The following is a 25328-nucleotide window of genomic DNA, read 5'->3' on the forward strand; positions in this document are numbered from 1 at the left end:
CGGTATGCAGGCCTCTCACTGCTGTGGCCTCTCCCGTTGCGGAGCACAGGCTCCGGACACGCAGGCTCAGCGGCCATGGCTCACGGGCGCAGCCGCTCCGCGGCATGTGGGATCTTCCCGGACCGGGGCACAAACCCATGTCCCCTGCATCGGCAGGTGGGCTCTCAACCACTGCGCCACCAGGGAAGCCCCCATCTCTCATTTTTATGTCTCCCTTTCTCGCTTCTCTTTTTTCCTTACCCATAAAAGTGTTGACCTTCTTCAGGATTCTCTGGGAGGACTCCTCTTCTCCTCCTATGGCTTCAGCTACTCTTATTTCACAGGACTCCCAAATCTACACATCTCCAGCCCACACACCTCTTATGATGCTAGAACTCGTATCTGTTGTGTTATTGGACACCTACATCATCTAGATGTCCCTGCATCACTTCAATAGTCTAAACTGAATTAATCACCCCACCCCATTCTATCTTTCTTCCTCTTTTTCTTATTTTGGTTAATGATGCCACTGGCCGTTTAGTCACCCACATCAGAACCTTTCTTCCCTTTTCTTCACCTCCCACCCGCAGTCATTTAGGTTCCTTTCATAGCCAGATCTTTTTCTCCATCCTCAGCACTGTCTTATTCAGGCCCTCATCCCTGAGCATGGACTTTGGCAGTAGTCCTCCCAGATATCACTGCCTCCAATATTCCCTCTGCCAGCTTCAATTTTCCTTTGCCTAAGGCTTAACGAGCAGACTCCTGCACATCAGCTATGCTGGATTACTTGCTATGGCTTTGCTCTGCCTTTATATTTTTCCTTCTCTCATCAGTCCTACCTTGGCTATCAGATTGCTGTTAACTCTTTAAAAAATTACCGTGTTACTCAATTACTCAGAGCTTTATTAATCCTACTATTTACTGCATGCTGGCTGCATGTTAATGTTTAACCTCAAAACAACTCTATTAGGTGGTTATTAACACCCACATTTCACAGATGAGGAAGTCAGTGTTCACAGAGGCTAACTAACTTCGCTTGAGGCTACACATCTAGTAACTGGCAGAGCCACAATGTCAAAAGCCTCCCTTTAGCATTCAAAATCTTTTCTACAACGTTTCAGCCTTCTTTAAACCTTACCTTCCAATACTTTCTATGTGATAAAGACAATGTTCATACCATTTTAGGTTTATAAAGTACTTCTGCATGCCCTCTGCTCCAGCCAAACTGCCCAGCTTGCTTCGTTGCCTTTGCTGTTGAGTTTTGTCTCAGTTGCCCTTCCCCATCCATTTCACAGTCTTGCACATGCTTCAAGGTTCAGCTCACCTCCTCCATGAAACCTTTCCAACCTAAAATCATCCAGATTGCCTTTGAGCCCTGTGCAGCTTTCAGTTGTGACCAGTTTGTGACCAGATCCTCAAATTCATATGCTCGCCAAGCATTATCTATAGATTAATTCATATGTCTTGCACATAATATTTATCTCTGTTTTTCAAAAGTATAAAAGTATTTTTTTTCTCATTAATAATTTTAGAAGAAATTGTGTGACAGAGATCTCTGGTTTCCCAAAATCCATTCTACCATTTTCCATAATACATACCAGACATATTACTCTCCAAAATAATTACAACATTTTCTAGCCTCCCTTGCAGCTAAATGTAACCAAATTCTGCTTACAATGGAATGTAAGCAGAAGTGTTGTGTCATACTTGTGAAAAGCTTATGTTTACAGAGATTAAATAACTAACCCCTGGGTCACACAGCTAGTAACTGGTCAGGCCACAATTAGAACCTGTGTCATTCTAACTGTAATACTCAGTTAAATGTAAAGGGAGAGAACATGCCCTTTGTCTTGTTTCCTGCTGGCTGAAATGAGGATGTGATCCTGGAGCTGAAGCAGTCATCTTGGATCCTGAGATAGAAGTGGCATCTTGAGGATGGCAGAGTCACAAGATCAAAGGAGCCTGGGTTCCTGATTTGTTGAGAAGCCAGTATGCCAGTTCTGAACTGCTTATAATTACATGAGAGAAATAAACTTTTGTGTTATTTAAGTAGTGTTATCTTGGCTTTCCATTACTGGCAGCAGAGTCCTAATATAAAGTGCTTCCATAGTCATAGGCACTTTTTGCTTATTTCATTTTCTCAACCGGTGATCTAAAAACTACAGTGCTATTAAGTATGTCTGCAAAATATTTTAACCCTACGTCTTCAAATGAGAGAATAACATTTAGAATAAATCATTTGTTGTCAGGGATGCATGCCTTGTATATATTTTAACTTTTTGTTTGTAAATTTTGCAATTTCTTAACAAAATTGTGAACCCCTGGAGGGCTAGTGTTGTGACTCAGTACACCTTAATATTCCCTATAGTTAATAGCACAATTCCCAGAATATGTTATTAGATGATTGATAAATTAGTGTAATTGCTCCACTTACCAATTTTTTGCAAAGCTTCATTTGATAAATATTCTATATTTTCTACTTTAGCATTTTTAAGTAGCATTTTTTCTACTTTAGTGTCTTTATTAACTTTGGTCTGTGATAATTTTCTCAGGGAAAATATATACAAAAAAACGTACATATTCAGTTTTCTCCTTAGTTCCTTTGGGGGTATATTTTTAATTATATAAGCAATGTATACATACATTCCTGTAAATAATTCAAATAATAAAAGTGATAAAATGAATGCTTCTCTTCATTACTTCCCTCAATCCTATACTCTTTTTCATATTCCATAAAAATTGAAATATAAATCTGTCATAGCAAGAATAGTAGAGTTCAGAGCGCTTTATGATACATGGAGATTTGATTATGTGTTAGGTATACATTGAGAAAAGTTTAAAAAGAAGTCAAAAAATTCTTTTTGACTTTAAAATAGAAAATAAATTAGTATTGAAGACTTAAGTACTTGACTTTAAATTCAAAATAATATTTTTTTATTGTGCCTTAAAAATTGAAACTATGCAGATAGATATGTCATGCTTCAAAAATAGTCTTTGTAGAGTAAAAATTTTGTAGTATAATGATCTATTTTGTTGAAGGATTTCTGATATATAAAACTCACAGTTTCAACTTTAAAAGCAGATGCCATTTAGAAAAGAAAAGACTATTTTTTAAAAAGCAGATGCTCTTTATTTATACCATAAAATTGAGACTGTAGTTTCAAGCAGTATTTTCTGTATTTTACTTGTTAAAAATGGTATTTATTTTTAGTTAATCTTTAGTCTGCTTAAATTCATATTCTGTTATTTGTATAGGGTGAATGAATTTATTATAAACACAGAGCATTTCCCAAGCATGAGGATATTCTCATTATTCTAATGTAATATGCAAAAAAATCCATATGTTCCAGTCCTCATGAACAAGACTGTCTAATTATATGAACATTAATGACCAATTAGTATTTGTCTTTTCAGATTGTAAATACGGCTGACTGCACATCAGCTGGTTGAATGAACTGTGAGAGCACACTCGGTTGACACGCTAGGTGGCGTTATGTGGAAGTGGTGGAGGGCAGGCGCAGGTGGATGGAGGTACCATCCTGCTTTCCTGCTCACTTTCTTTTAAGAGGGTGCAGAGCGAGGTGCGAGAAGTGTTTCCAAGTCATTTGGAAACTGAGACTGGTCCTAGAGGTCCTTTGGAAAGTGTAGGCTGTTTGGAATCCTTCCATCTCTGTGGAGTCCAGTTCTCTGGTTGGAATCAAATTCTCTAATGCTTTTTGGAACTGCAGAAAGTGCGTTAGAAGTTCCATCAATATGATAGTCAACAAGTATATTTTTAAGCAACAACTTGCACTTCTCATTGTATTAGGCACTACTGGGGACACACACTGTCCGTCACTATTCCCAAAAGTTGTATACCTTCTGATTGGCGAGGTGGCCTTTAATATGAAACAATGAGGACACACAGTTTATATTTAAGTGTGAATTTTGAGGTTTGAACCAAAAGCACATTTAGAGAAGCTTTCTATCTGTAGGTAAGGTTTGGCATGGGAGAAAAGGTGATAAAGAGTGTGAGATACTCTTAAATTAGGATATCAGGTTGTAAGAACTTTTGTACAGGGAGAAAGCCTTAGGGTATTTTGCCAAATGAATTGACTGAAGCCAAGGAGGTATAATTAGACAGTGTGACTGGATAAAAAGGGAATTGAGAGCTTCCTTTACCTTCTCCAGGCCTTTGAGAATTTCCTCCAGGAGAGAGCGTGAGAACAGAAACCAAATGGAAAAGTACACCTGGGTAGATGCTGATTGTCATATGTGATGATAACCCTTGGTATAAAAGGAGATCCATACTTTTGTTCTTCATTGCTTGAGCCACTCTTATTTTCTCCTTCCTTCATAAACTATATTCATAATACAATATACAATTTTGCAATCCCATGAGGATCTGATAAATGGGCTTTTGGCTCTTAAGTTTCCAAAGTGCCTTGGATCTATGCAAGATATACTTTCAACAAGCCACTTTGTGAAGTTTGTTTCCCCTTGTGTTCTTTATGTTTTTCTTTTTTGGCAACATCTCTGCTTTGTATTTTATTGATGTTGCTTTATTAGAGTCTTTCTTAGGTTATCAGTCTCTTCTCTTTAGGTTTCATGTCCTCAGTATAATCATTCAAGCATTCACTCAACAAAAGTGTAAGCATCTGTTATCTGAAGCATTGGGATTTTTTTAATTGAATTATAGTTTATTTACAATGATATGTCAGTTTCAGGAGTACAGCAAAGTGATTCAGTTATACATATATATTCTTTTTCAGATTCTTTTAGCATTGGGAATTTTCAAAATGAGTAAGAAACAGTCTTTATCCTCCAGAAATTCACAGTCCAGAGAATGAGATATCTAAACATACAATTATAGTCTGAAGTATTAGAAGTTATGATAGGGAAAACATATCATAGGGGAAACATCACATTTCTTCTCTTCCTTTGGAGAAGAAAAAAGGATATGTGGGTAAATTAGAGGAGAAAACATTTTCCAAGTAGAATAATCAGCATGCGCCAAGGTGCAGAACTATTAAACAAATTGCTATGACTGGAGCATGGTAGTATGAGATGAGGCTAGACAGCTGGGCAGGAACCAGATTGCATTCATCATAAGACATTTTTTTTGTGTTAGAAAAGGATGGGGATTGGGAGACAGGTGGAACTCTTGTATTGATTGTGGTGTTGTTAGGAAGATTGATCTATATTGTAATGGTGATAAGGAGAGGTAGGAAGATGAGGTTTGGCATGTTATGGGCAGAAGGGTGAAGCAGAGGTCCCGGGGGTCTGACCATTAGTGCATGGGATCGCAGGGTAGTGGTCAGAAGATTGTCAAATAACCAGGGACTGATTCTAGATGTGATGATAATGATTTGGGATCTGTCATTTAGTACACAGGAGGCTAAGAAGTCTGTCCATAGGTGCAGAGAAACATGATATTGTTTCCTTGTACATAAGTCCCCCCATCCCAACATTTTTTTAATGAAAAAAATTTAAACATATATGAGAGTTAAAAGAACTGTATGGTGAATACCTATATACCCATCACCAAGGTTTCACAGTTATTAGCATTTTGCTACATTTGCTTTTTCATGTTTCTGTCCACACCATTTGTCCATCAATCCATTTTTTAATGCATTTCAGAGTATAAGCTGCAGACACTGATATGATACAGATCACCCCTGAACATTTCAGCATTTTATATCATAAACTGGTGTTCAGTATTATGGTTCTTATGTTGAGGTAAAATTTATGCACAGTGAAATGGAAAACTTTTGAGTCCCATTTGACAAATTTTGACAAATGTATACACCTGTGTAATCCAAACCTCCATCAAATATAGAACATTTCCATAATCTTAGAAAGTCCTTTCACGCCTCAATCCAGTTGATTCTTCCTCCATTCCCCAAAGACCACTGTCCTATGTTTTCACCATTGGATTATAGATTCAAATTCATATAAATGGAATCATACAGTTAGTTTTCTTTTGCGTAAAATTACTTTTGCTCAGCATAATGTTTTTCAGATTCTCCATGTTGTTGCATGATTCTGGCATGTACGTAATTTTTTATTGTGGTAAAATATACATAAAATTAAACTTAACATTTTAACCATTTTTAAGTGTATGATTTCAATGGCATTAAGCACATTCACATTGTGCAACCATCACCACTATCCATCTCTAGAACTTTTTCATCATCCCAAACTGAAACTCTGTACCCATTAAACAATAACTTCCCATTACCCCTCCTCTAGCCTCCAGTTACCATTATTGTACTTTCTGTCTTTATGGATTTGCCTAGTCTAGGTAACTCATATAAGTGGGATAATACAATATTTGTCCTTCTGTGTACGGCTTATGTCATTTAGCCTGATGTTTTCAAGGATCATCCATGTCATTGCATGTATCAGAATTTCATTCCTTTTTAAGGCTGAATAATATTCCATTATATATACATACCATATTTTGTTTATCCTTTCACACATCAGTGGACATTTGGGTTATTTCCACCTTTTGGCTGTTGTGAATAATGGTGCTAGGAACACAGGTGTACAAATATCTGTATGAGACCCTGCTTTCAGTTCTGCTTATACGCAGAAGTAGATTGCTGGATTATATGGTAATTATATGTTTAACTTTTTGAGGAATGGTGGCTGTACCATTTCACATTCCTGTCAGCAATGCACAAGGGTTCCAATTTCTCCACATTCTCACCAGCACTTGTTATTTTCATTTTTTTAAAAAAATCGTAGCCATCTTAGTAGATGTGAAGTGATATCTTGTTGTGGTTTTGATTTGCATTCTCTTGTTGCTATTGTTGTTGAGTATCTTTTCATGTGCTTACTGACCATTTGTATATCTTCTTTGGAGAAATGTCTATTCAAGTCCTTTTCCCGTTAAAAAATTTGGGTTTTTTATCTTTTTCTAGCTTAGTTCTTTATATATGCTGGATATTAAACCCTTATCAGCTATATGATTTGCAAGTATTTTCTCACATTCTGTAGATTGTCTTTTTACTTTCCTAGTAGAGTCCTTTGATTCAAAAGTTTTTAATTTTCATGAAGTCCCATTTATTTATTTATTTATTGCTTATGCTTTAGATGTCATATTTAAGAATCCATTGCCAAATCCAAGGTCGTTAAGGTTTATCTTTATGTTTTCGTCTAAGTATCTTATAGTTTTAGCCCTTATGTTTAGGTCTTTGATCCATTTTGAGTTAATTTTTGTATATGGTGTAAGGGAAAGGTCCAACTTCATTCTTTGGCATGTGGCTATCCAGTTTTCCTAGCACCATTTGTTGAAAAGAACGTCCTTTCTCCACTGAATTGTCATGGCACCCTTGTTGAAAATTATTTGACCATATATGAGAGGATTTATTTCTGGACTCTTCTATTCCAATGGTCTGTATGTCTGTCTTTATGCCAGTACCACTTTATTTTGATAACTGTAGTTTTATAGTAAGTATTGAAATCAGGATATATGAATCCTTCAGTTTTTGTTCTTTTTCAATATTATTTTGGATGTTTGCAGTCCCTTGAAATTCACTGTGAATTTTAGGATGGGTTTTTCATTTCTGCAAAAAAAAAAAAAGGCATTGGGATTTTTTTTTTTTTTTTTTTTTTTTTTGTGGTACGCGGGCCTCTCACTGCTGTGGCTTTTCCCGTTGTGGGGCACAGGCTCCGGACGCGCAGGCTCAGCGGCCATGGCTCACGGGCCCAGCCGCTCCGCGGCATGTGGGATCCTCCCGGACTGGGGCGCGAACCCGCGTCCCCTGCATTGGCAGGCGGACTCTCAACCACTGTGCCACCAGGGAAGCCCAGGCATTGGAACTTTGATGGAGAGTGTATTAAATCTGTAGATTGCTTTGGGTAGTATTGTCATCTTAGCAATATGGTCTTTCAGTCCATGAACATGGCATGTCTTTCCATTTATTTATATCTTCTCTAATTTCTTTCAGCAGTTTTTTAGTTCAGTGTACAAATCTTTGCCTCCTTGGTTGTTATTCTTTTCTCTGCTACTGAAATGAATTATTTTCTTAATTTCCTTTTTTGATGCACATAACTTTTTTTAAAAAAATTATTTATTTATTTATTTTTGGCTGTATCAGGTCTTAGTTGCGGCATGTGGGATCATTTCATTTTGGCACATGGGCTCTTCGTGTGGTGCACAGGCTCTTCGCTGCGGTGCACGGGGTCTTCGTTGCAGCACACAGGCCTCTCTATAGTTGTGGCATGTGGGCTCCAGAGGGCGTGGGCTCTGTCGTTGTGGCACGCGGGGCTCTCTAGTTGTGGCGCACGGGCTTAGTTGCCCCTCAGCATGTGGGATCTTAATTCCCTGACCAGGGATCAAACCCATGTCCCCTGCATTGGAAGGCAGATTCTTAACCACTGGACCACCAGGGCAGTCCCCTGAGGTACATAACTTTTTAATATTAGTTTTTATGCTTGAGATGACTGTATGTAATTTCTAATCAAGACTTCCAGTGTTGATCTTTTAATATCCTTGTATAGTCTCTCTTGGTGAGAAACTATCTCCTAATAGGTATTAACATTTTTTAGACTTTTTTACAACCATTCAAAACTGCAGGAGTTGAAACTAAATTTTAAATTTAACAGTACTCCCTCTTTTCATGACAAATATAATGTTAAAAATTCTTAGGAAAAACAAATTTAGAAGTCAATAAAATGTTTCAGTTATTTCAAAATAATGATGAAACTCTGCAGTATATGCATATATTTTTCAAGTGATTGCCTTGTATCTAGCTGGTATACTACTACAAGGATTCATCAGTTGCCAGCAGACAGAAATATCTGTTGTATGTGAAGGCCAGATTTGGGGCCATCATCCTTCCAGGGTCTCCCCTCCCCCTTTCCTTCAAGCCGTTAGCACCCTTTGGCTGTGAACTGTCTTCTTGGACATCTGAAACAGAAACTCCTCCAGCAGCTTCATAGCGCAGTGGTATGCTCTGCAACTAGCTAATAAATCCATGTCCAGGGGCTTGAGCAGCTCTTTGGCTATGCTCAGTGTCTGGGTGTGGGATGTGGCTGATAAATCACTGACTCCAGAGAAAGGAGTTGGATCTGAGGAGTCCCAAACAAGTTTGCTCACAACCAGAGGTCACCATCCTGGGAGCACTAGCCATCCCTGACTGTGCCTGGTAGCCTTGAGGTCTGAAGAGGTCCACTTTCACTTGACCCGTTGAATTCCATTGTCTGCACACCACCACGTGTCATGGCCATACCATGTGGGAGGCTCTGGTCTAGTGACTGGCCTGTTTAGAAAGGAAAAAGAGAATTTATATGTACTTTAGGAAGAAGAAGCAAAAATAGGTCCATCCTGATAGGCTTAGAACTTATTTCCAAAATTATACCTATCTCCTGATCGATGATAGCATTCCCAGTCTAAAGTGTGTCAGTTTAGGATTCTGCATTGGAAATTAGATGAATGGCTTTGGCTAATGTGTGAATGGCTTAAAAGGAAGTTGGAAACTTGGATTATTTATTTTTCTAGTTGTGCCATTAGCTAACTGATTACCTTTACTATGTTTTGCTTTCCAACCTCTCTTTCCTCATGCATTTCTCTCTTTACTCTGCATTATTGCCTCTCATGTGTATACTTCTAAATATAGAATTTGAAGTTATTTGAAATACAATTCAAATGCCATTTTCCCCACTTGATTCTTTTCTGATTCCCCCTACCAAATAATATCTTTCCCTCCTTTGGGAGGAAACGTTTTATGTTGTAATTTTCTTATGGCATGTATTGTATTCTTTCTTGGACTATGGTTTTTGTCTGTATTTATCTCATTTCCTCTTCCTTGTTTAGAAGGTCTCTGTATATCTTGCATCTTTTAGAGTTGTGAAGAAGTTGTAGTTTATCTCATTTGAGAGTCCAGCAAAATGATTTTTTAAGCAATAAAAATTTTTACCTATTATAATTAGCAAGCACATATAAACTATTTTGTTTAACCCTCTGTCAGGAAGAAATTTGAGAAGTTTGGACTAAAAATGGAAAAGCTGACTTCACTTTCACAGATGGCACACCTGTAATACATGAAAAAACAGGTTTCAAGAGTGCATTCAATTCTGAAAAAATGTTCCTGCCTTCCATTGCATCATTCTGCAGAGAATCTGTGTTGCAAATTTTGAAGCCAGGTTCATGGAATGATGTAATGGAGGAATTGATTGCAACTCAATTTTCTTCTTGATTGTACCACTAACCATCACCAGTTTATTGGTTATTTGGAAGATATTAAACCTGAATATGGAGACTTAGTTCATTTTACTACAGCCAAGTGACTGGATTGTGGAAATTTATTGAGAGTAACTGAGCTGCTTCTCCAGATCAAGGCCTTAAAAAAATTTTTTTTTAAACTAAAGTGTTTGGAGAATAAAGCGTTTATCAGATCCTCATAGGTTCACAAGACTTTGTTACTGATGTGACAAGATATCAGAACACAGTGAACTAGAAACTGCAGTGGGAAAATATGCTCAATTATTTAGAGAGGTGCAGGACTTCCCATTAACGTGTGACAAGAGGATTGAGCAGATGGCACTTGAAGGCTACACTTATTTCCATTGTGGAACTAACTGCCCTGATATCAGCAGAAACACTTATGTTTAATATTGGTAGAAATTAAGATACAGCTTCAGAAAAGAAATACAGATTTTGATGTATTTGAAAAATAACGTCCATGGTTGTAAGTGCAAACTGAGGATGTGACTGAACACCCAGGGAATGCCCTCTCGTGTGGTGCCTCAGGGGGACCTGAGGGAGCTGAGAGCACATTGCTTACCAAGGGTTAGGGCAGTGCTGCTGGAGTCAGGTGTGTGGACTGGTACCACCTGAGAATTCCTGTTCATCTATCCGGAGATGAGTTCAGAAATTGAGAGTAAATGTTTAGAAACCTTACAGTAATTTGACAGAGTATTGAATTTAATAATAAAAAAGTTGGGCTTGTATTATGTATATTTTTATTTCACTTTCTAATAATTCATTCTTATTGTATTTTACAAAAGTTATCTATCTGAAATCGATTAGGGAGAAAACAAAACAAAGCAGGTACTTCATCACAGGTGGCTTGGAAAGCATTGATTAGAGTCTCTTAGAAGTGTGAGGCATCTGGAAATGAACTTCTGGCAATGTGACTGACCAAATTCTAGGTGACATTTAGGTCTATGTGTATTTATGAAATACACATTTTGTTTTATAGCTAAAAATTAAAAACAAAATGGCTATTTTAGAAAAACTAACAGGGACTGTACTCCATTACAGTTACTAATTTAAAATAGTCAACTTTCCCATCTGTGGATTTTTGATCATGAGCCCAGTAGTGTAAAATTTTGCCACCCTTATTGTAGTACAATGCCTTTACCTAGGAAATTTACCCAGGAAATCCTAAAAATATTTATTGAATTATTTATTAGTTTGCTAAATGAAAATTAAAGTAACTCTGAAAGGTGAAATTCGAAAGATGATTAGACTTTTAGCCTCCATCAAATGTTATCTGCCTTGTTCTGCTGTATTTGACCTTTGCCAATCAGAATTTTTTTGAGCATGTATTGCTAAAGTACCACTATGAGGGTAGTATGTTTGTGAGATCCTGAGTTTTATATTGTTGTTGTTTTAATCAGCTGAGATTTTTAGTAAACTAAATCCTTAGTTGTTGTTCTAACCAGTTCAGATCTTTACTAAGTTCTTTGATATAAATCCTATAAGTGATCGTTCATAACTCTATTCTGATACTGCAATTACTTAAAGAAATTACCCTGAAAATCTGTTTTCCAAAGCAGGTGTTTTTATACTATAATATCTTCCTTATACTTTCACACTATACTTCCACAAATTTTTAAAAGTTGGCCCGTATAAGAAGAAAATAATCAGCCATATGGAAATAATAGCACTGTGTCGTATTCTCAACTTTCATGTTAGATTTGTGAAACTGAAATATAATTATGCATAACAAAATAAACACACGTACTATAAAACAGGGTATGTGATGATGTGCTTTTGACACAATAGAAACAATTACTAATAAAATAAGGTGTTTTATTTGGAAGAGAGACTTTGTTATTGGCAGTGGCTTTCCACTTTTGTCACTTTTAAAAGTGACTATGTTGTTGGATGAGATAGTTATGGAAAAAAATGTATACAATCCTTATTCTTAGAACACATACATTGTGAAAGTTTCTTCATGCAAAAGTTACACAGGACCCAGATTACTAAAACTGTCTCATTCTAAGGGGGAGGAAGTGGAATATTTTCTTCACTTAGTTTATCACTTCTTTTAGGCAATTCATGAAATTCTTCATTCTGAGTTTCATCTTAACCCCAAACACTGGTTCTGTCTTTATTGACTCTGCCTTTATTTTTAAGAAATAAATATTTTTAATAAGTCCATGGAAAATTTGCTGTGTGTAGTATTTTGTACTTGTTGACGTTTCTTTAAGCATCGTGCTATATTTCTCATGTGTTCTGTTTTCCAGCTAAGTACAGTGGCAAGGCCTTTAAAGAAGATGCTCCATTCTATTTTCTTATTTCTTCCTTCCAGAGATTATAACACTGTGTTCTATTTATAGTGAGGGTTCACTCTCGACTGATTGAAAACGATTTGAAGATCTGCACTATAATCTGTTGGTATCAGAATTAGAGAATAATATTGGCATGTTTTAAAACATTTTAGTGTAAGCATAATATTGTTTCTGTATTTTTGCAGGAAGATTCTTTGGCAACAGATGATTTCCTTGTGGACTACTTTAATGAATTCCTAAGCCTTCCAGTGAGTGTATTATTATGTTCTGTGGAATATATCATCAAAGCAAAATATTGTAAACACTGGATTATCTTGTGAGACAAATTTATCAGGGATATTTTTAAAAATACTAATTAAAGCATTTAGATAAAGTTTTGCCTTTTTATGGAGTTAATCATTTGGGTTTGAATCATATTTAGGAATTATTCTTATTGAAGAGGCTGGGTCAGTTATACTACAATAATAGTAAATAAATAAAGAAAAGAAAAAAAAACCTGGAATTTTTCAAACAATCAAAAGCATTCTGTACAAAATCGGATACAGTTGTATTTGGGTATCATTTTACACTTTGAACTGAGGTGATAAGGAGAGAATATAAAAAAATTTAAGAAACTAAATTTCTTGCCTCTAGGCAATTATTGTCATCCTCTTGGACAGATATTAAAGTGGAATTTGTGTTTAAGGAAACTAGCGTTTTATATCGATAGTAAATAAGACTCGAGATGTTGTTGGTGTAACATAGGTAGATGCCAAATAAGAGATTTTTGGTCTTAGACAGCAGTAACTGGTAGAGTAACTATTGAGGGATTTAGAAAAAGTGAAATGGGGATGCATTAAAAACACTTATACTGTTGTATAGAAATAAAGTTCATCAGGAATGTCAGATGAAAGTCAGATGAAGTTAGATAAGTCAGATGAAAGTTAGATAAGAAAAAGTTTTTATTGTTATGGAAACTTTTTTCATTCAAATACTTACTAGGCAAAATTTGAAATATAAAAAGTCACAAATAATTTTAAAGGGACTGGACCCTAAAATGAGTAATCTCTTAAAGCCCAACCACTGAAAATGATTTATGAAGGGAACGTATTAGATGTATTTTTTTGCCTAGATTAGCTTTTGTGTATATGTATGTATCTATGCATGCATGTTTGTTTTGTTTCCTTTTTTCCAAAAAGAATTTGTGATTTCTCCTCCACCTGGCATGCTAGGTGTTTGGGACCATTATGGGGGTCAGATTGAGACACCAAGCCACGCTCTCCCCTTCCAGCATCAGGCTTGAGCCACATTACAGGACACCCCTAGAGATTCTTTTGTGGTCTGACTCTTCAACTTTCATTGTCTAATTGTATATTATAAAAAACCCAGCCGAGTCACAAAGTTGTCGGAATTTTGCTCTTCTGGATTATGTAGTCTTTCCTCTAGGCTCTGCATTCTCCATTCTTCCTCCAAAAAACGTACATTTTTGTGAAGTTTTAAAAAGAAAAATCTTTATATTGGGTCTAATTTCGGTTTCTCAAGATTTACATTTCATTGTCTCAAGATTTGATTATCTTGACTTTTACTTGCTTTAGAAAATGAATTCCCTTGCCTAACTTTCCTTTTAACAATATGTTTAAATTATAGAAGAAATATAACAATAGTACAGAAAATTAACTTCAAACGTAAGAAAAACTCGGCTGAAGTCCTGCCATCCAGTTAGAATAGACGTGACCTTTTTTCATACATTTGCTTCAAGGCTTTAGTTGAATTGACTGAATGTGGTTTCTGTTGAACTCTGTCTCTGCCATAATGTTTTTCATCCCTCCCCAGCAGTTTTGCCCCTTCATATGTCCCATGCAGCCCACCTGGGCCACTTCTCTCTCCTTTCTGTCTCTCCAAATTCTTCTGCTTTTATATTCTCTGTCTCTCTCTTTCTGTCTCGCTCTGTCTCTCTTCCTCTCGTTCCTTTGCATTTACATTTGGTACCACACAATCTACTTATTAACTACCCATGCTTCATGCCATAAGATGGGAGGAGGGGAAGTGTCACACGTTTTCAAAAAGAATTTGGGGTCAGGGAGGAGAAGGAATAATGGATTCTCAAACCAAGTTCCCAGCAAGATTCTAGAACAGATTAGTAATGTTTGGTTTATGAGCACTTAGCTAAGAATTAGAAGCCAGCATGGGTTTACTGAGAATTAGTGAGCCAAACTAATCTCTCTCTTTTTTTTGGATAGTTATGAACTGGCACTTTAGGGAACAATAAATTTAATGTATTAGGATTTCAGTAAATAATAATAATGATAATAAATTGAACCATGTTACTTCCTGCTCAGAACTTTGTCTAGCAGTTTCTCATTACACTAAGAATAAAATCCAAAATCCTCTATGACCTGGCTCTTGCCATCTCTTGGTCTTTATTTCCTATGCCTCTTCCCCTTGTTAATTCTTTTCCAGCCTAACTGGAAAACTTGGCCTTCTTTATGTTTCTCAAACATGAATGTGCCAAAGGTACTCAGGGCCTTTCAGCCTGGAGGGCTCTTCCCTGAGATATCTGTATCACTTTCTCTCTGATTTATATCACTTCTGTTCAGGAAGCCTTCCCTCCCAACCTTGTCTAAAACAATACACCAAACACATTCTCCACTTATGCTGCTGTATATGTCTGCAAAGCCCTATCATGATCTGTGAAATTTGTTCTCAGATATTTGAAAGAGTTCACTAATCACCGCTAGAAGGGGTTGACTCTTAACAGATGACAGATTGAAATCCAGATTCCTTAATATGGACTCTTTGCAACATGGCCTCAGTAGAGCCTTTCTAGCTTTGTCTCTAGCTTTGTACTTCTTGTGTCACCCTGTGCGCTCTTTCCTGCTTCCCCCAATCACCCTCCCTCACCTTAACCACATGTGCTCTTCCTGTGCTCATCTCCCAGTGTAGTGGCTAGGAAGGGGGGGCAGGCAGAACTGTTTGCGCTCAGCCCCTCCACTCATTACTCGTGTGATCTTAGACACGTTCCTTAATTATCTAATTCTTCGATTCCTTTCTGTACCAAAACAATACAACTACCTTACAAGATTGTTATGAAACGAGGTAACATACACTAAGTGCCTGGCACAGAATTAGTGCTTCTCTTTCCTTTCCCTCACTAACTAGCCCATCTTGTCATCCATTCCTGAAACATGAGGCGTGGTCACTCTTTAACTGGATTGATGGATCATTATCATTCTAGAGAATAGTCTGTCCCATGCAAATCTGTCATTGGCTTTGACGTTTAAAAATTATTTTTTATCGGAGGCTTGGATGAAACATTGCAAGTGAACCAGTGTTTTTCCAGCTTAAGGTCACTCAGCTAGTAAGTGACAGGGTCCACTCAGGTCCACATGGCTCAAAAACTTGTCTTACTGCACTGTAGTGACTATAGAAATGGCAGCAGAGGGATAAACTAATAGTTTGGATAAGAGAATCTGGTCTCATTTTTGTCATGGTAGTCTGAAATGGACTAAAACAAACAAAGCTAATGTGTTTTTAGGGTGCATTAATAGAAATGTAGTTAAGATCAAGAAAAATATTAGTCTGGAGCATAGCAGGCACTCAGTAAATGGTTTTTTGAATCAGATTGAATTGTCAGACCTCGTTTGGAATATTGTGTTGCATTCTTGGTGCGGTATGTTAAGAGTTGCTCTGCCAAACCAGACTCAGTAAGACTCAGTTAATGGATGCTCTGGAAACCATGTCAGATGAGTGAGGGTTGAAAGACAAGTGGGTGTTGAACCTGGCTTGGGAATGGGTAGAAGTGTTGAGCTTTTTCCAAGTATTTGAAGCTCTGATTGAGGAGGAAGGGTTAACATATTCTGTGAAGCTAGAGGGCAGAACCAGGGCCAGCATTTATGAGGAAATCGATTTTCACTGACTAGAAGAAAAATGTTTAAAGATTGTTTTCTAACAGTAGAATGGGCTGGCTTGTGCAGGACCAAACTCCTTGTGATCGAAGATATTCAGGTATAGGTAATCATTTAGGGCAGTATTTTATAGGGGATATATGTACTGGGTGGGAGATTAGACTTTTTCAGCCAAAGAAAATTTGATTAATTTTTTCTCCTCTAAGCGTGTATTTCTTAATCTCAGGAGTTACACCGTAAATTTCCTGGGGCCAGCATAGGTCCCTTTCTTCTGTATCTCCCTAAACTTCTTGAGGACGATTTTCTTTTTATTTTTATGTCTTCCATGTAAGATCCTTGAAATAAATAAGTAAATCTTCTAATCTGCCTCCGCTTCTCTACCACCTGCACCCTCCAAAAAAAAAGGCCCAACACCTAAGCCCAAGAGTGTAGACACATGTTATAACATTCTCTCTCTAAAAGAGCTCTTAAGTCGTCTAGATTTCTGAGATTTTCTTCACATCTGTAGTGCAATGCCCAAGGTCCCATAACTGGATTGTGGCACAAATGGGCCTAGGAATCAGGCTTTCTGTCTCCTACACCATTTCTTTCCATTACACCATTACACCCTTGGGACACATTGTAAGATCCAAAAATTGGTGGCTGGTAGCCTGCCTCCATGTTATTTTTTGATGAGGGGAATCCAGGACAGTTGCTGCTATTATAAATGATTATGGCACTTTCCAAATCCTAGCTTTCATAACTTCATTCCGTTTGTTCTGGTGCCAGGTTCACTTTCAGATATTGTTTTCATTTGGTGTCTGGGAGGTTTTTTTTTTTTTTTGCTGTCAACTCTTTATGGACAAGTGTTTGCTTATTAAATTTTCTTATATGCTATAGTGTGAAAACACTTTTTTTTTCCTTTTGGTCTTGCTTTGTGTGTTTTATGCTCAGTGACTGTTGTGGGATTGAGTAGATGAGCCCACATACAGATTTAGGTTGGTCCTCTGTGGGTGGTTTAGAATGTTTGTGACATTTATGGTTTGCAGAAGCTGAAGGGGTGGCCTATTCTCTACCCTCCTTGCAAGGATAGGTATGTCATGTGTTTGCCAGACCATGCTTAGCTATGTGCCTTTGGAATTTTACCATAACTTCTCTTTTTGGAATGATTCTCCACACTTTTTTTAAATCTGTAAACTATTATAATTTCTTGCAGCTTTATGAAGAAGTTATATGTTAGATTGTTGGGTAAGGGAAGAGCGAGAGAGAGAGAGAGTATGGATTTGGGGAATGGGTGGAATGAAGTGGGGATGAAGGACTTGGGTCTTCCCCTGCCAAGATTTAAATACGCAGAGACTGATTTTTAAAGGTGTTGTTGGAGCCCTAGGTAGTACTGCTTAGTTCAGCATTTGTTCCTATGGGTGTTTTGATAAGCCTTGTAGCTCGAACATAAAGCACTCAAATTACCTAATGTGACTCATTTTATTAACTAAGGATATTTTCGATGCATTTTATGTGGCACATTATTCCTTCCATCCCACTGGTGAATATGTCCAGTAAATAGTTTATGGTTAAGCATCTAAAATGACAATAAAACTTAGATTAAAAGAAGTTGTTATTGGTAACTGACTTGTTATATTCAAGTTGTCAGATGTTTCTCATTCACTGACTAAGATGCATGTTGAAAATATAGCTTTGGAGCTCAATTAGTAGAGACAGAGTTGGAGCAGAGATGAACATGTATTAAATTAACCTAGTCATTAGTTTTTAATTTAAATACTGTTCAGCTAAATAATTTGGCACCCGGTAAGTTTCAGTGGTGCTGCGCTGGCAGTTAAAGCACATCACTAATTATTCACAGGTTTTTTTTCCTCCTCTTTTCAAAGAAATGTGGAACCAGCAATTTATTGTGGTAAAAATATTTTCATGCACTTGCTTTTTCTGTGAAAATATTTTTCGCACATGGATGACTGGTACTACAAAGTTAGCTTTCACCACCTTCAGGTCAATTCGTTTTAGAACATTTGGAAAATGATACCCTTGAAATAAGAAAATTAAGTAAGGGAAAGAGCAGTCTGTAACAGCTTGCAGAGGATTGGGTTTGAGGCTCAAACTGAGGATTTTTCCTATCATATGATTAAAAGCTGAGTGTTCTCTAAATCAGCCTGCTCAGCTTTCTGAGGGAAAGTCTTCCTCCATCGTTCATTTGTATCTCTCCCACTTTACTTGTCTTTTATTGTCACATACTAAACTAATTTGAGGAATTTTGTAGATAAGCTTAGAAACGGTAAAAAGAAGAGGACATGACGTGTGAGAGAGATTCTTCTTAAGCAGACAACCGGACTTCGGAGAATAAAGCCCAGGGTTCTTTCTCCTATAGACCATAGATGGTATAGACCATAGTTGGCCAGCCCTTCCATGTATGTGAACACACATGAAAGTCAGCATGAAGTAGGAAACAGAATGTGGGCTTTGAAGTTTGCTTAACCTGGATTCTGTCTCCCCCCAGTTAAAAACTCTGCAGTGGCTCCCCATCATTCTAAAGCAATGATTCTCAAACTTGAGCATGCATCAGAATCACCTGAGGGCTTGTTAAACACAGACTACTGGGACCCACCCTCAGAGTTTCTGATTATGGGGTGAGGCCCAAGAATCTGCATTTCTAACAGGTTCCTAGGTGATGCTGATGCTGCTAGTCCAGAGACACCCTCTGAGAATCACTGATTTGAGAGAGTAAGTTGAGAGTTATGGCATAAATAGAAAGTCCTTGGTGAACTTGTCCTCTGCCTTTCTCTCCAGGCTTCCATCATGTTATTCTCCCCTCGAATATTAAGCTTCAGCAATGTCAAACTGCTTGCAGGTCCTCAAAAGCGCCCTGTTGTCTGGTGCTGTTGTCTATTGTTGGTGCATGTATCTCGATACACTTGCTATTTCTTTTGCTGAATTCCCTTCTCTCCCTCATCTGGCTGTTGAGACTGCCTGTTTATTCTTCCAGACTCAGGTATTCTCTATACAACTTCCCTAATTTCCTAAGGATAGTTAACAAATCCTTCTGTGCTGTCACTCTAGTTTGTATATACTTCAATTGTAGTTATTGTGGGTTAAAGTGGACTTGCCATATACACGCGTTATTACTCAAAATGAATTATTCGTGCTCTGCAGAGTGAGCGAGGGTGATTTAAAGAGTGAGGGTGACTGTTTACCAGTCCACAAACACACATAGACCAGTCTGTGAACATCCTAGAGAGCGTGTGAGATGGAAGACGAGAATCTGCCACTCCCTCAGTGGCTCTTATCCCTCTTGCCTCTTAGTGTAGTCATCTTCTCGTGCTGAGGGTGATTCTCGTGGTAAACATACATATTTTTGTATAACATGAGCTTTAAACACAAGGCCACCACTTTATCTGGTCCCTAAATAAAGAAGTAGTGACATATTTCAATGTCAGAGGAAAAATTGACTGTGATAAACTTCTTGAAAGATAGAACAACACGATACTAAGTGTTTTCAAGTATTTCAAGGGATAGTTTTGACTAAATATGATTTCACCTTATGTGCTGACTGTAGGACCGCTTTCCCTTGTCTCACATCTCAGTTCATGTCTTGGGATGTGAGCCCTGTTGATTTTCAAAATCAGGGGCTCGTCTCTCATGCGCAGGTCTTTAAAGTTGGGATGCCTGATGTGGGGTTCGAACCCTTTGCTCCTCATAGAGAAGCTCTGGGTTTCGAGTTGCCTCGCAGGGTCACTGCACCAGGGGTGGGGTTTATGGCAAGGTTGTGTCGCAGCTTCTCTTACCTGTTTGATGTGGTTTGCATCTTGTTTGCCCAGTGTGTAATCATCACTCAGCCAGCCTTTTGGCTTCTTTATGAGGAAATTGTTCCATATGTAGCTTTGGACTCAGTGTGTCCACTGGAGGAGGCATATTCAGGATCTTCCTAAGATGCCATCTTACTGTAGGATGAGTCTTTATTAAAAAATATATGTGTGTATATATATATATATATATATATATATATATATATACCCACATATACACACACAAACACACAATAGGTATTTATACATATACACATATATTTCTAACTCCAGTTTTATAACATCCTGCCATTTATTAAATTTTAACTATAGTATATCTAGCAATCTGTTAGTAAAACTTGGAAGAATTGATGCTCTCCCTAGTACACTTACTGATCCAAGGGGAAGGGCTTAATGTCTTCTACTGCCTGGCTAAATATATATAAATTAATCCACATGAGTATGCAGTTCTCTGAAGGAATCCTAAAATAAATTAATATTCTGGAAAAGGGACCTGATTCTGGATTTGGAGGGCAAAATGAGAAAAGACACAGCCAATCCACCATATACTTGCTATGGAGATAGAGCCCCCAAACATGTTAGTGATTTACCCAGAGTCACAGAGCTACTTATTGGCAAGCTGGTATTCAAACTCAAGACTCCTGACTGTTGTATATTAACTGACTGACTTTAAATAAAAGTTGGCAGCATTTAGTAATTACTGAGAAAAGCTCAGAAATATTGTCTTTCACTCTCCCTCCTTTTTTTGGTTCAGTGAATGGAACGGTGTTGAAATAGTCTTAAATGAAGAACACATTGTACTTAATTTTCTCCTTTTGGGCAAGGGAGACTTAGCTTTCATGGCTCCTGGGGATGAAAGAGACAACAGGAGTGTTATTTCTTCTTACTTCACTCATTCTTCCCTAGTAATCCACCCCCTTCTAAGAGAATAACATTGCTTCATGGAGACCAGGTGTGTATTTCTTTCCAGTTCCAAAGAAGGACAGAGATAAGAGGTTTATGCAAAAGGAATTTCTGCCATAATATATCCTGACACGTATCTCATGGCATAAGTACATTTGGAAAAGAAGGATTCAGTGGGTTCCCTTACCTGTAGTCAAGAGATTTCTAAGCTTCTAAAAGGAAAGAGGTAATGATTAAGAATACAAAACTTTGTGTAAGTATATATGCATACATGTAAGTATCAAGTCTTCTTGGAGACAGTGAGTTTCTGGTTTTTAAAATTGTAAGACGTATTTCCACAAATTTATTTTGCAGACCTTTTCAGAGGCAATTAGATTTAATGTGGACTATGGAGTTTTTGAGGTAGTTAACAATGCTCCACAACTTCTGGAAAAGCAACTGAAAAAAATTCTCTTAAACCAGCAACCTCGAAATCCCATCTATGATGTTGTAAGAAAAGGAAAGAGTGATGTTAAACCTGTTCAAGTGAATTCTCCTTATGAAGATGAGACCATTAATGTCAACTATAATATCATGGTAAGAAACTATATTTGAGTTTATATCTTGCTAGGTAGATAAAGCATTAAGTGAGATTAACATCAGGTTCCTTGGGCTTCCCTTTCTGAAGTGTAACTGTATCTATTAAATTTTATTGTACTTGCACAAAGTATTTGTTAGTTACTGTATCATCTTATTCATATCAAGTGGCCAGTTTAGTCGAGCAGTTTGTTGATATTTGATTATCAATATGAGAAGGTTCATGTAATTTATTTTGAATATTCAGAAAATAAGTTTAATTTGGGGCAGTATAAATATATGTATGCTTTACAGTTTAGATGCATTCTACAAAGTGTGGGTATACAGGCATACCTTGGAGATATTGCACGTTTGGCTCCAGACCACCACAACAAAGTGAATATCATGATAAAGCAAGTTATACAATTATTTCGGTTTCCCAGTACATATAAAAATTATGTTTACACTACACTGTAGTCTATTAAGTGTACCATGGCATTGTGTCTTAAAAAACAATGTACATACCTTACTTTAAAAAATACTTTACTGCTAAAAACCACTAACCATCATCTGAGCCTTCAGCAAGTCATAGTAGTAACATCAAAGATAACTGATCACAGATCACCATAACAAATGTAATAATAATGAAAATGTTTGAAATATTGCAAGAATTACCAAAATGTGACACAGAGACATGAAGTGAGCAAATACTGTGGGAAGAATGGTGCTGATAGACTCGCCTGCCACAGGGATGCCACTAGCCTTCAGTTTGTAAAAAACACAGTATCCGCGAGGCACAATAAAGCAAAGCACAATAAAACAAGTTATGCCTGTGCAGTGAATTTATTTCATTTGAGTTCTATCCTATCAAGCATTTGGGAATTGAGATTTCTGTCTTTTAATTATTATATTAGTTTCAGGTGTACAACACAGTGATTTGATATTTTTATACATTGTGAAATGAAAACCACAATAAGTCTAGTTACCATCTGTCACTATACAGTTATTACAATATTATTAAGTATTTTCCTCATGCTATACTTTGCATCCCTGAGACTTATTTTATAATTGGAAGTTTGTACCGCTTAATTCCTTTTACCTATTTTGCCCATTCCCCCGCCCCCAGAGGTGGAGTTGCTGGATCATATGGTAGTTCTAGTTTTAATTCTTTGAGGAAACCCCATCCTGTTTTCCATAGTGGTTGTACCAATTTACAGTGCGCGAGAGTTCCTTTTTCTCCACATCCTTGCCAACACTTTATTTGTTGTCTTTTTTGATAATAGCCGTTCTGACAGGTGTGAGGTGATATCTCATTGTGGTTTTGATTTGCATTTCCCATCCAGTTAGTGATCTTGAGCATCTTTTCATGTGCCTGTTGGACATCTGTATGTCTTCTCTGGAAAAATGTCTATTAAGGTCCTTAGCCAATTTTTTAAATTGGATTTTTGTTGTTGTTGTTGAGTTGTATGAGTTCTTCATATAATTTGGATATTAATCCCTTATCAGATGTATCATTTGCAGATATCTTCTCTCATTCAGTAAGTTGCCTTTTTGCTTTGTTGACGGTTTCTTTTGCTGTGCAAAACTTTTTAGTTTGATGTAGTCCCATTTCTTTACTTTTGCTTTTGCTGCGCTTGCCTGAGGTGACAGATACAAGAAAAAAATATTGCTAAGACCAGTTTCAGAGAGCATATTGCCTATGTTTTCTTTTAGGAGTTTTATGCTTTCGGGTCTTACATTTAAGTCCTTAATCCATTTTGAGTTTATTTTTGTATATGGTGCAAGAAAGTGGTCTAGTTTCATTCTTTTGCATATAGTTGTCCAGTTTTCTCAACACCATTTATTGAAGAGACTGTCTTTTCCCCATGGAATAGTCTTGCCTCCTTTGTCATGGATTAATTGACCACATAAGTATGGGTTTATTTCTGGGCTCCCTATTCTGTTCCATTGATCTATATGTTTGTTTTTGTGACAATACCATCCTGTTTTGATTACTGTAGCTTTGTAGTATAGTTTGAAATCAGGGAACGTAATACCTCCTGCTTTGTTCTTCTTCTTTTTTTAAATTTATTTATTTTATTATTTTATTTATTTATTTTTTCTGGCTGCATTGGGTCTTCGTTGCTGTACGTGGGTCTTTCTCTGGTTGCGGCGAGTGGGGACTACTCTTTGTTGCAGTTTGCGGGCTTCTCATTCTAGTGGCTTCTCTTGTTGCGGAGCATGGGCTCTAGGCACGCGGCCTTCACGAGTTGTGCCTCGCGGCCTCTAGAGTGCCGGCTCGGTAGCTGTGGCACACAGGTTTAGTTGCTCTGTGGCATGTGGGATCTTCCCGGACCAGGGGTCGAACCGGTGTCCCCTGCACTGACAGGCGGATTCTCAACCACTGCACCACCAGGGAAGCCCTGTTCTTCTTTATTAAGATTGCTTTGGCTATTTGAGGTCTTTTGTGGTTTCATACAAGGATTATTCTAGTTCTGGGGAAAATGCCATGAGTGTTTTGCTAGGGATTACTTTGAATCTGTAGAATGCTTTGGGTAGTATTTACGTGTGAACAACATTCTTCCCATCCACAAGGATGGTATATCTTTCCATTTATTTGTTCATCTTTAATTTCTTTCATCAGTATCTTATAGTTTTCAGAGTACAGGTCTTTCACCTCCTTAGTTAAATTTATTCCTATGTATTCTTTCTGATGCAGTTGTAAATGTGACTGTTTTCTTAATTTTTCTTTCTGGTAGTTCATTATTATAGAAATGCAACATATTTCTGTATATTAATTTTGTACCCTGCAACTTTACTGAATTTATTTGTTCTAATAATTTTTGGCAGAGTCTTTAGGATCTTCTATATATAGTATCATGTCATCTGCAAATAGCGACCGTTTTACTTCTTTTTTTCCAGTTTTAGGAGTTCCAATATTATGTTGAATAAAAGTGGCAAGAGTGGGTATCCTTGTCTTGTTCCTGATCTTAGAGGAAAATTTTTCACCATTGAGTATGATGTTAACTGTGGGTTTGTCACATGGCCTTTATTATGTTAAGGTATGTTCCCTCTGTGCCCACTTTGTTGAGAGTTTTTTTTTTTATCATAAATGGATGTTGAATTTTGTCAAATGCTTTTTCTGCATCTATTGAGATGATCATTTGATTTTTATTCATTTGTAAATATGGTATATCCCATTGATTTGTCAATATTGAACCATCCTTGCATCCCTGGGATAAATCCCACTTGATCTGATTTATGATTCTCTTAATGTGTTATTGAATTCATCCTCTGTGTTTTATTGGGGATTTTTGCATTTTTGTTCATCAGGTATATTGGCCTGTAATTTTCTTTTTCTTTTTTTTTTTTTTTTTTGTAGTGTCTTTGATTTTGGTATCAGGGTAATGCTGGCCTTGTTGGATGAGTTTGGAAGTGTTCCTTCCTCTTCAATTTTTTGGAATAGTTTGAGAAGGGTAGGTGTTAACTCTTTTTAAAATGTTTGGTAGAATTCCCCTGTGAAGGCTTCTGGTCTTTGACTTTTGTTTGTTGATAGGTATTTTTTTTTATTACTAATTCAATTTCATTATTGGTAATTTGTCTGTTAAGATTTTCTATTTCTTCATGATTGAGTCTTAGAAGATTGTATGTTTTTAGGAATTTATCCATCTCTTCTAGGTTGTCCAGTTTATTGACAGATAATTGTTTGTACTAGTCTCTTATGATT

General features: G+C 37.1%; 1 protein-coding gene across 1 annotated transcript in view; it reads left to right on the forward strand.

The window, feature by feature from the left end:
• Positions 1-25328, forward strand: part of RGS22 (regulator of G protein signaling 22) — a 174359-nt gene that overhangs the window by 1832 nt on the left and 147199 nt on the right. The window contains exons 3-4 of the mRNA XM_024115883.1: positions 12672-12734; positions 21422-21643. Coding sequence (XP_023971651.1) covers positions 12672-12734; positions 21422-21643 — 285 coding nt within the window. The remainder of the gene's footprint in view (positions 1-12671; positions 12735-21421; positions 21644-25328) is intronic.

The sequence above is a fragment of the Physeter macrocephalus genome, chromosome 15 (genome assembly GCF_002837175.3).
Source record: "Physeter macrocephalus isolate SW-GA chromosome 15, ASM283717v5, whole genome shotgun sequence".
In the NCBI taxonomy this organism is placed as follows: Eukaryota; Metazoa; Chordata; class Mammalia; order Artiodactyla; family Physeteridae; genus Physeter; species Physeter macrocephalus.